An 11,448-nucleotide genomic window follows, 5' to 3' on the forward strand; every position below is an offset into this window, starting at 1 on the left:
ATGAGCTAAAGGAAAGAAAAGTCAATCTCTACTTCCCATCAGCAGTGATGTTCAGACACTTCCTGGGAAGCAGGGCTTCAGTATGTGTAATGATTCCTCTGAAAGGAAAACTCTGAAGAATCATGAATGCCCTTCTTTCCTTTTCTCTCCCTTTAGCTTTATACATCTGAGCTGACATCATATGGTATTGATGCCTCAGGATTTTAGCTTTTCTATTTTTCATATATTTGTAATTCTGCAATTCTTTAGTGTATAACTCTAAACTCCATATACAGTTAGCTACTGTTTTCCCATTTTGGTCAGACAAAACAATTTCTCACTAGGCCTGAGAATCAAGGACACCTTACTGTCTCAGGCCCCAAGAAACATAAACAAAAGTGAGTTGGAAGGGAGAGCAAACTTAGGGTAAATTACTTCATTACTGGAAGCTGTAATTGGAAGATTAACCCCTGTCCTGGGGTGACGTTATGATGCTTGTATATCCCCATTCATCTGTTCTGTGCCTTTAAGACCGGCTCTGAAGAGTGGAAGTTTTGTTTGGGTTTCTCTTATCAGGACACAGAGACAAGCGGTACATGGGGCTGTTTTTTCACTTCCAGCTTTAGCTTGCTGCTTTTGCTTGCTCTCTTTTTCTGCTCTTGCTTCTGCTCTGCTTTCTGCCTCTGCTTATTAGCTAGTTCTAGCTAAACAGTCCACATTGCTTCCTGGACTGTTTCTCCTCTCCTGTTCCTGTGACCATCTCGAACCTGCTCCGGACTGGGACCCGGGAACACCGAAGGTTCGGCTGCAGCGGCTGGCCCAGCGCCGGAGGGACTGAGAACAGAGCAACCACCCCCCACGAAAGAGACTTTCTGATGTTGCCATCTTTCTCAGAGCGATGTCATCGGGTATTGTTCATTTTGTGTGCTGGGGGGTGCGGGGCCAGTCAAATAAACAGGTTCTTTCCACCTCTCTCCGAGGAATTTTTTCCCGAACCGGTTGGGGGGAGGGGCTGTGTGGGTTTCGCTTTCTGGAGGGGCCCTCCTTTGCAGATTCTTTAACAAATTTGCCCTAAACCAGTACAACCCCCTATATGTAAATGGACCAAACTTATAAAAGTATGAAAACCTGTGACCTGTCATCTATTTTTTTGGGTGTAGCCCCTGGGGGAGGCTTTATCTGCCCAAAATGTACCTGAAGTCTCTCCAATAAAACTGCTTTTTAGTCCCTTAATTTTGTCTGGCTTCTGTTTTTAGGTAGTCCCAAAAGGCATCAGTATGGAATATCCTTTTGGCTAATTTGGGGCAGCTGACATGATTGTGTCCCCTCCCAAGATCTTGCCCACTCCCATCCCTGTCATGGGGGAAGGAATGTCAGAGGGACAGCACTGCTCAGCAGTAGCCAAAACACTGGCCTGTTACCAACACCCTTCCAGCTACTAATGCAAAGCACAGCACTGTGAGGGCTGTGTGTCACAGTGTTTACAAGGGTTGCAGGATGAAGAGAGAAACGAGAATGTTGACCTCATGTTCAGAAGGCTTGATTTATTATTTTATGATATATATATTACATTATAACTATACTAAAAAGAAATAGAAGGAAAGTTCTCAGAAGGCTAGCTAAGCTAAGAACAGAAAAGGAATGAATAACAAAGGGCTGTGTCTCAGCAGAGAGTGAGACCCAGCTCTGCCGTGAGTGGTCAGTAAATCCAAACATCCACCCGAGACCAATCACGGATCCACCTGTGGCATTCCACAGCAGCAGATAACCATTGTTTACATTTTGTTGCTGAGGCCACAGCTTCTCAGAAGGGGGAAAAATCCTAAAGAAAGCATTTTTATGAAAAGATGTCAGTGACAGCTGTGAACTTTACCTCAGTCAGACCCAGTACAACAGAGCAGATTGTTAGCCTGGAACTGAGTGAGAATGCTTCTAGCAGCTTATAACACAGCAGGTTCAAACTGGGAGGCAAGATGCTCCTGTGAAGGAAGTTAACTGGGAACAGAGTGAACAGCCTCAAGAGCAGTCTTGATCACAGGTAACTGCAGTACAAAAGCTCACCAAGGATTAAGGACCGAGCTCCAATGTACCAGGTGAAGTTGAATACACCATACAAAATAGAGCAACTTTTAACTTTCCTACATCCCAGATAGGTCTAACACTGGAATCTAATGCCTCACATGGCATGCAGAAGTTGGGAAATTAAAGCAATGTTCTGGTATTGTAACTTCCCTCCCGCCCACTAATAATTGCTGACAGTTTACTGACAGAATTAAAATCAACTACAGTTGTCCTGAGACACAAGGACCTCAGTTCTGAGAGAACCCATCTTGCAAAAGCCAGGCCCCAGGATAGGTTTGACAGCAATTCTAAGAAATACTCTGTAACAGTATCAGGCTGTTAGAGATTTCTGTGAGGTCCAACTAGTTACCACCCATGACAAGACAACATAACTTGTTTCCCCAGCTGAATGCCTTTCTCAGAGATCAGCTGTCTGGCAAAAAGTATGAAAACTGCAAGAGCAATCCTCAGCTGTCACAATGAGAACTGTGGTCATAGCTCCAGAAACTAACCGCTACACCTCCTCATTCACGTAAGGGGAGTTTGATCCAGCTGGGGAGTTAAGATGCCACCAATTTTTCAGGGTTCTTTTAAGCAAGCACATGTCACAGGGAGTCCTCCACAGTTTTAAAGGTGAAAGCAGCTAGCCAGAAGGCAATCAGAATATACAAGCCTTTTTACATAGGAACTTTTATTGTCATTGAGATCTGTACATTCAAGTTGCACATACTTTCAAATCTTTGACTGAACTGGAGCACTGTATCACAAGAGCCTGGTCTGTTTGAACAGTTTTATGTTTATCCCTCAAAAGTAGCCAGGAAACTTGTGACTATTTCCTTCAACTTAGCTTCTGTCTGGTCAGAGATCTTCCCTTCAGTCCTGTTGAAAGAGTTAGTTAAACTTCTGACACAGAAATAGATAGATGGTCAATCCCTAAGACAAAGGCTTCACAGCAAACCTTCCAGTTTCTAACAAAATTAGTAGATGAATTAAAACATTTCTGTTTGATGCATGAATTTGTACTACTAACATAAGACCCCTTCTCCATTTTAAGCATCAACTGGATTTCCTAAGAACTAAAGTCATGAAGATGTGCTCTGGACAACTGGAAGGCTGATTTAATTTCCAGTTCCGGTACGGGTAGCTTAAGGCCTGATGTTCTGGGATACACTAAATTAACAGTACAGGGACCATTATCTGCACTCCAGCCATCAAATCAATATCCTTGGGATGAAGCAGGATAAATCATACCTGATTGTGGATAGGAGGGCCTGGTGCTGGCTCAGTACATGAGCTAGGAAAGCACTCTCAAATTTAGTAATTTTGCTGGGCTCCAGCTTGTCCAAGTGACCTCTTACACCAGCATAGATGACTGCAACCTGTTCCTCGATAGCCATGGGAACTGCAGAAAAGAGAGCACTCATGCCACCAGTAACTCTCACATCAGGACACACCAGTACTATGCAGTCCTTCCTTTGAAGATCAACTGCATATACACAACATGGTTCAAGCAAGTCTGCATTGACCATGTGCACAGAATGGACATGGTAAATGCTGCCACAAAGACCAATCTTGCTAGCACAAGAGACTAATGTGAAATGCAGACTTTTTAAGTTCAAGACACTCACCATACTGTCCTTGTTTGAGAAGCTCTGTCAGACGTACACCACGGTTCAGCAGCTGTTGTGTAGCAGCATCCAGATCAGAGCCAAACTGGGCAAAGGCAGCTACTTCACGATACTGAGCCAATTCCAACTTCATGGTACCTGCCACCTACAACACAAGATACAGATGAGACTGAGTTTGATCACCTTTTAAAGGTATCTAGGAGTTTGCAGGTTATCTTCAGATGACAGTTGTCATAAGACAGCTTTACTATCTATCCCAGAAAAGTGAATCTCAAGATTCTGACAGATTATTATTTGCATTTCTAAATATCGCACTTTTTAATATAAGCATGCCTCCCTAAAACAGTAACCATTGATATTAAACCTCTAATTCCATATATGGACTAAAAGCACAGGGTTAAGAGAGCATTCTCTATTTCTAGTTAGATCAGCACCCAGCTCAGCATACAGAAACATAACCCTACATCTTTATGCAGATACTATTTTCCTTTCTCCCCCACCTCATTTAACAAGTAATGAAAATATCAAAGAGATCCCCAAAGTTTGTTCTTTTATAGTTTCATAACACTAAGGAATCCAAAGCTTTATCCCCTCTCTAGTCACAGCTCTTTAGAGTGAAATGGGTTGGAAGGCCTACACACTACTCATCTCTAGCAAGAGAAGCAGTAGTTTCATGCTTACCTGCTTCATAGCCCTGGTCTGAGCAGCAGAGCCTACACGGGACACAGACAGGCCAACATTGATGGCTGGACGGATACCTTTGTAGAACAACTCCGTTTCCAAGAAAATCTGTAAGAGAGAGAATTGTTTTATTATCTTGGTCAGAAGCCTAGAAGCCTCCTCAGAGAGCTGGTAGTAAATAACAAAGATGTGCACTGGGATGTGAAGAAGTCCTACCTGTCCATCAGTGATGGAGATGACATTGGTTGGAATGTAAGCAGACACATCACCAGCCTGAGTTTCAATGACAGGCAAGGCGGTCAGAGAGCCGCCTCCAAAGGAGTCATTCATTTTGGCTGCTCTTTCCAGCAGTCGAGAGTGCAGGTAGAACACATCACCTGGGTAGGCTTCACGGCCAGGTGGACGACGCAGCAGCAGAGACATCTGACGATAGGCAACAGCCTGCATGGTATAAAGAAAGCTTTCAGACCTCAGAAGCTCATTTAACATTTTGGATTTCTAAACTTGAGGTGATGTTACAGCTATAAACACCAATGTTTGACTATGAGGCCTATAAACAATGTTTCCTGACCTGCTTGGACAAGTCATCATAGATGATTAATGCATGTTTTCCATTGTCTCTGAAGTATTCACCCATGGAGCAGCCTGAATAGGGAGCCAGATACTGAAGGGGTGCTGCATCAGATGCTGTGGCAGACACCACAATAGTGTACTTCATGGCATCTGTAAAGAATTGGAGAAACACACCACTGAGTATATTACCTCACCATGCCTGTAATCAGCAAATGCAACAAACATGTGAAATAAGTTGCTAATAAGTTGCTAAGGCAAGCCCAGGCAGCACCACTAAATTGTTACAGGAAAGCCCACTGTACTAAATTAACATGTTTATTGGCCTATTACATATGCAGCCTTGGTCAACTGTTCCTGAAAAGATGCTACCATTTAATCCTTTATGTTTGGGCAGTCAAGTCTCTCCACTTAAATTTTTAACTGCCATTCACATTTACATGCATATGAAACACATCAAGTCCATATAAATACTTGTAGGCCATAGCTTGTCACCAGGCCTGCCAAGAGGAACCTCTCAACTCCGCTAGGGGGAAAAAAAAAAAAAAAAAATCAGCTGACTTTTCCAGAAAAAACTCAGCAGTTTTGGGACTTCAAAATAGTCTTCTAATGTGATGTAGCAAAAATAGGGGGTTGTTTTCCCCCCAGATACCTAGAAAGATTTCTTGTCCACAAAAGTAGTTCATTCATTTAATCAAAAAAGGAATTCTGTCTATACTTGCAGCTAGGAGAGGTCATAGCAGTATTCAGCATTATAATGAGAACAGGATGTTACTAGGCTCAACCACCTTCAAAAGTCTGTACCTGCATCAGTGAGCCTCTTCACCAGCTGAGCAACAGTAGATCTCTTCTGGCCAATTGCAACATAGATACAGTACAGCTTCTTCTTCTCATCTGTCCCATCATTAAAACGTTTCTGGTTGATTATTGTGTCAATTGCAATTGAAGTTTTCCTGGGTAACACAGAGGTTGGTAAGTTAAGCTGCCTGCAGTTCTCCCAACCTCTACACAGTTTTGTATTCAGTTCTGTACATTGGTGCACACTGCACTCAAATATCTCTTAAAGGAAACTTTTTTGGCTTGGCCATTTAACTTACCCGGTCTGCCTGTCACCAATTATCAGCTCACGCTGGCCACGACCAATTGGCACCAAGCTGTCTACAGCCTTAATCCCAGTTTGCATAGGTTCACGCACAGAGATTCTGGGAATTATCCCAGGAGCCTTTAAGCCAACTCTCCTACGCATCTTAGATGCAACAGAACCCTTAAAAAGAAGAAAAACTGTTGCAGTCTGTATCACATAGATACAAGCAGAGGTAGTAAGCACCTAGTTACACTTACCTTCCCATCAATTGGATTACCCAGGGCATCTACAACACGGCCCAGCAGCTCTTCCCCAACTGGAACATCCACAATGGCACCAGTCCTCTTCACAATATCCCCCTCCTTGATCAGTCTGTCATTACCAAACACAACAACACCAACGTTGTCGGGCTCCAAATTCAAGGACATACCCTAGGACAAAGGTCACATTATCCTGAGAAAACCCATACCAACATCTACAAAAACTATCACAGTTTAATATCAACGTGATCATTCTACAGTGTAGAGTATGCCACATAATCTACCTCAATCTTATTTGTAACAATAGTCAATGTGTTGCTTTTATGAACAATGCATCTATTTCCATATTGGTTAGAGAACCTGCCTGCCTAAGCCTTCAACTTATCACATAATTATACTGCATCAGTCTAGCATTGTCATTTATCTCTCTAAAAAGAAGAGAAAGGATAAGCAGGATTCAAATACAACATTTATCTCTTGCCTAGGAATTGTATGAGGGAAAAATGCTAGCTTATTTCTCTGGCCAAGGCGAGTTAGGTTATAAAAATTATAAGAGCTGTTGCAGTACTCTCAGAATAGTCAGACAGCTTTTTTATTCTAATATAAAACAAGGCTGTTATTCAACAGTAAACAAAAAAGCCAGCATGAAATAAAAGAAAACAAAATCCAATAGAAGATTAGTTCTTCTACTTCCTAGATAAAGACACACAAAATTTAAGTGTTAGCCAAGAACCAGATGCTGAAAGCAAAGTGTTATGAATTCAAAGAATATTTGCTTTTTGTAGCATTACATTAGTTACTACTTATTAAAGGTGAAATTAAGTTTGCAAGAGGTTCACATGGGTACCTCCAAGAACAGTCTCATTCTCCTTTTAAAGTCTTTATTTTTTAAAAAAATATATTTCTAGGCTAAACAAACTGCTTTAGTGAAAGCTTACCTTCAATCCAGAAGAGAATTCAACCATTTCTTCTGCTTGGACATTTCTTAGGCCATACACACGGGCAATACCATCACCAATTGAGAGCACACGGCCAGTCTCCTCAAGTTCAGCAGAGGTGTCAGCTCCCAGAATACGTTCCTCGAGAATAGAGGATACCTCAGCAGTACCTGGAAAGAGACATTTCACACCTGACTTAGCACATTAAGGCAAGATATGAATTCAGTAAGCTTGTCTTGAATTCACAGGCCAAGGTGCTCTCTCTGGTATATTACGAAGTCTAGCAAGCAACATGCTAGATGAATAAGATAAATAACAGCTTCTGTATTCCCAGCTAAGAAAAGCAGTTTCAACACATCATTACATGACAGCTCCAATTAAAACACTGATGACTGTTTAGTTACCAATTTCCTTCATGTCTTACACTATTAACAATCTCTTGCTCTAAAAAGAAATTAAATAATTAGTCAGAGGCTAAGAACAGACATTGTCATTCCACTTGCAGAGAGGCTACTTAAACTGGAGGCATCAAACACCCTGTGATCTGCAATCCAAGATCCAAATATATTTAAAGGAACTTGATACATTTAAGAAGCAAATTGTTCAATATAAGCTGTAAAAATGCATTCCCCATATTCCTCCAACTTGTTTGGCAGTGTACCTCCAACAACTCTTTATTTCCCCAGCCAGGAAACAGTAAATAAAATTGTGAAATTTTTATTTCCTAATACATTTAATAACCCCAAGACACTTTGAAAATTGTATATGAACCACTATCAAAAACACAGCTGTGCAAGGCCACTGTTTTCTCTAAACACCAAAATGCTGGCAGCAAAAAGCTATGCTAAAGGATAAAACACTGGCAGGTCTGGGAGTCATCTGTTCCTTCATACTTTTACAAACAAGACAGAAAAGTAGAACTTGAGGCTTTTTATTTTCCCAAATAATTCTGCAAGAGTTCCGAATATCAGAATAAAATAATTCTGAATGGAATCCTCACAAAGCAGGCAAACTGTGTAAACAGACATGTGACATTTCCTTGGTTTGGGCATAATCTAAAGAGTTATTAAAGTGAAGTCTGCTGGATGTGACTATGCAAAAGTTCAGTTAAATACTGTCAGTACATAAATGTCCTCAAGCATTCTGTCAACTGATACATGCACCATATTCAAATTTCCTTTTGTCTGATAGACCAAGTTCTTAAACCACACTGTTATATGAAGACCTTCCTCAGACTCACCAGTTTTCTGAAAGCATGTTTTGGAGGCATGGAGGTTTCTTGTAGCAACAAACGCTGCACCCAGAATGTTTCTGGAAATCTAAAACAAGTAATTGCTTCAGTAACAGTAAAATTTCCTCATTCATTAAAAAAAAAAAGGTTGAAAGATAATACTGTGACATTTTTGATCATGAGCTTATAAACTTAATATCTCTCAGTTTTGAGTTTAGCTCCACAGCACTCCAATCACAAGTTTTAATTATGGAACCAAATCCAGCACTTCTAAGCAAGGACAGCTGGTAAAAGAGATTGCTCTAAGTTATTTGCCGCATTTTTCTGCATTGCACTGCTGTCACCACCACAATACCACAGCAGATCCCAAAGCAACACCACCTCTCGCTTGCCAACTTTGTGCTGAACACCAAACGCTTGAGGCAGAAAGAAATCACCACAACCCTCACGGTTCTCCACAAGAGAGAAATAATACTGTATCTTCTAAGGGTTGGCCTTCCTAAAAAAAAAAAATTATCGGCAGAATTGCTGGTATGGCTAGAACATAGACGAGAGCAAAAATAACGACCAAAAAACCAAAATAAATCTGTGATAACAAATGCAATAAAATGTTATAATCTTATGTCCTAAGTAAAGCTCCCAGTGCCGCTCCAGGCACCGTTAATGCTATTCCTCTGAACGCCCGGGCAGGCGTCTCCTCCGTTCACCTTCTCAAGGGACACCAGCGGGAACAGGTCGGGACAGATCTTCACATCCTCACTCTTCCCTACGAACACGGGGGTGCGGGGGGAAAACCCACTAGCTGGCAAAGTTTGGCAGTACAAATCCCTCACCTTGATTGGGATCGGGCAGCTTTCAGACATTAACCTGAACCCCAACAGCACCAAGCGACATCACCGGGGAAGGACAGGCCGTCCCCTAGACACCCCCCCGGCCCCCCCTCCCCCGCCTCCACCTCCCAAGCAAGGGCACCCTCGCTCTCTCAGCAGTAGGTCTGGCCCCGCTGACACCCAGCGCTAAGGCGAGCCCCCCATCCCAAACTCCCGAGAGCGGGAGGCCGCAACCTCTCAAAGTCACCGCTGCCTCCAAGATGGCGGCGGCGGCGGCCGCCTCCCACCCACCACCTTCGCTCACTGCAGGGAGGGGAGAATGCGCTCACCAGGCCGGCCTGCCGAGGCAGGGAGCGGGCAAGAGAGGCAGCCACGCTGGTGGAGAACATGACGACAGCAGCAACAACTCCTTCAGGCAAGACCGAAACAGACAGAAGACAAATCACACGCAACCACTACCAGCCCAAAATGGCGGTAGCTCGCTTCGCCTCTTATTACGACGATCCCCGCCCAGGAGGCGGAGCGGGGCGAGGCCGGGAATTGCTTCCCCCGCCGGTCTTCTCAAGTGTCCCGGCGTCTTTTACCTTTCGCGCCTCTAAGCGATGGGGGAACAGATGCATACTTTTATATATATATGCGCCCTTGAAATGTCCCTCGGCGGGCGGAAAAGGCGGAGAGTGGCGGCGGGGCAGGGCGGGGCAGGGCAGGGGGTAGTTGGGGCAGTTGAGGCAGTGACCTCACCACCCCTTTATGCGAGCTGTGAGTGCTTGCACTCCTGATCCCCCGTCTCAATGTAGCAGCTGCGTAGTAGAAGAAAAATGTGGTAGAGAAGCGCTGGCATCTCGCCTAGGCTCTGTGTGAAAAACGCCAATCACTTGTTTTTAAATTTTTAGAAGTTTAATAGTAATAAAATGGTTATAAAAATAGCAATGTAATTAGAGTAATACAAATTTGGACAATTAGGATTAGGACAATATGAGACAATAAAAACAAAGAGTTACAGACAGTCCGGGTACCTCTTTCTGGGCAAAACAAGCCCGAAAAAGGACACACGTTAACAGAGAATTAACCCTTAAAAGCAATAGCCCATTGCATATTCATGCATCTCAGACATGATGCATAACTTCCATTCAAGCAAAGGATTCTGTCTGGTCAGTGTCAACTTCTTCCTCTGAATCCTGACGCTGCCTTCAGGGCTGAGCGAGGCGGCAAGAAGTTTCTTCTGATAATGGAGCAATAAATTCTCTTTCTCTGAAACATTACGGTGTCCCGTGGCTGCTATCTGGTGCGAGTACCTCATTCCTGTCTTTAAAAAAATATCTCACATACATAGTTTCTATTTTAACCACAAAAATTAGATTTTAACTACAAAACTACATTTACAATACTAGTAAAATGTTAATACAGCTCTACTAATCCATACAACATAATACATATAGTAAATATCTGCATAGAGCCATATAATATGCAGTTTTCACAATCCTCTCTCTTTATAATTATTTTGGCTTGAGCAGTATTCATGGTTTTCTAGCCTTCATTAGTTGCTCATTTTCTTCACAAATCAATCTCGCTTCTCTGAAGGGGTCTTCTATATTATTTTGTTTCTTTAACACCATAATCCTTTGCACCATGTTTGTCGTAGCCAACTTTTGATCCATGGTCACTAATTGCATACCTTGGACTACACTGGTGATGAGCCGAATGAAATGGGATCAAACAAGGAAGAAATATTAGACCAGCTGTAGTGCATAAAAGGAAGAAGACTAACTTTTTCCACCATTCTATCCCCAACACGTTATCCCACCAGCTAGTATTTAGTACTGATTCCCAATTTTGAACCGGTACATGGGTGATTTTTCTGATATCATTGACTATATCCAGGACAGCATCCCCATTGTCATCTATTTTTAAACAACAATCTGATGTACTGAATTTTCTACAAACACCCCCTTCTTCATCTAATAGATAGTCTAAAGCCAACCTATTCTGATACACGGCCGCTCTCATTTGGGTTTGTTGCCTTGTTATTAATTCCATTGCCCGATCAGTTCTGTTTGTTATTATCTCTACAGTGGCTTGCAGTCTTTTAATATGATTTAGCATTTAAATTGGGGTCCGATTTCCCCAACTCCCATCTTGTGCCCAGGTGACTGGTCCATATGTTTCCAGTATGCATTCAGGGGGCC

General features: G+C 42.6%; 1 protein-coding gene across 1 annotated transcript; it reads right to left on the reverse strand.

The window, feature by feature from the left end:
- Window positions 1–1,503: 1,503 nt before the first annotated feature.
- On the reverse strand, window positions 1,504–9,796 carry LOC141726820 (ATP synthase F(1) complex subunit alpha, mitochondrial-like). The gene is made up of 12 exons (XM_074531889.1): window positions 9,592–9,796; window positions 8,442–8,520; window positions 7,202–7,371; window positions 6,261–6,434; window positions 6,017–6,183; window positions 5,724–5,872; window positions 4,921–5,072; window positions 4,566–4,790; window positions 4,350–4,457; window positions 3,669–3,813; window positions 3,292–3,442; window positions 1,504–2,919 (listed from the first exon to the last, which is right to left on the reverse strand). The coding sequence occupies exons 1-12, from the start codon at window positions 9,649–9,651 to the stop codon at window positions 2,838–2,840; spliced, it is 1,662 nt and encodes a 553-aa protein (XP_074387990.1). The 5' UTR covers window positions 9,652–9,796; the 3' UTR covers window positions 1,504–2,837.
- Window positions 9,797–11,448: the final 1,652 nt, after the last annotated feature.

The sequence above is a fragment of the Zonotrichia albicollis genome, chromosome W (genome assembly GCF_047830755.1).
Source record: "Zonotrichia albicollis isolate bZonAlb1 chromosome W, bZonAlb1.hap1, whole genome shotgun sequence".
Lineage (NCBI taxonomy): Eukaryota > Metazoa > Chordata > Aves > Passeriformes > Passerellidae > Zonotrichia > Zonotrichia albicollis.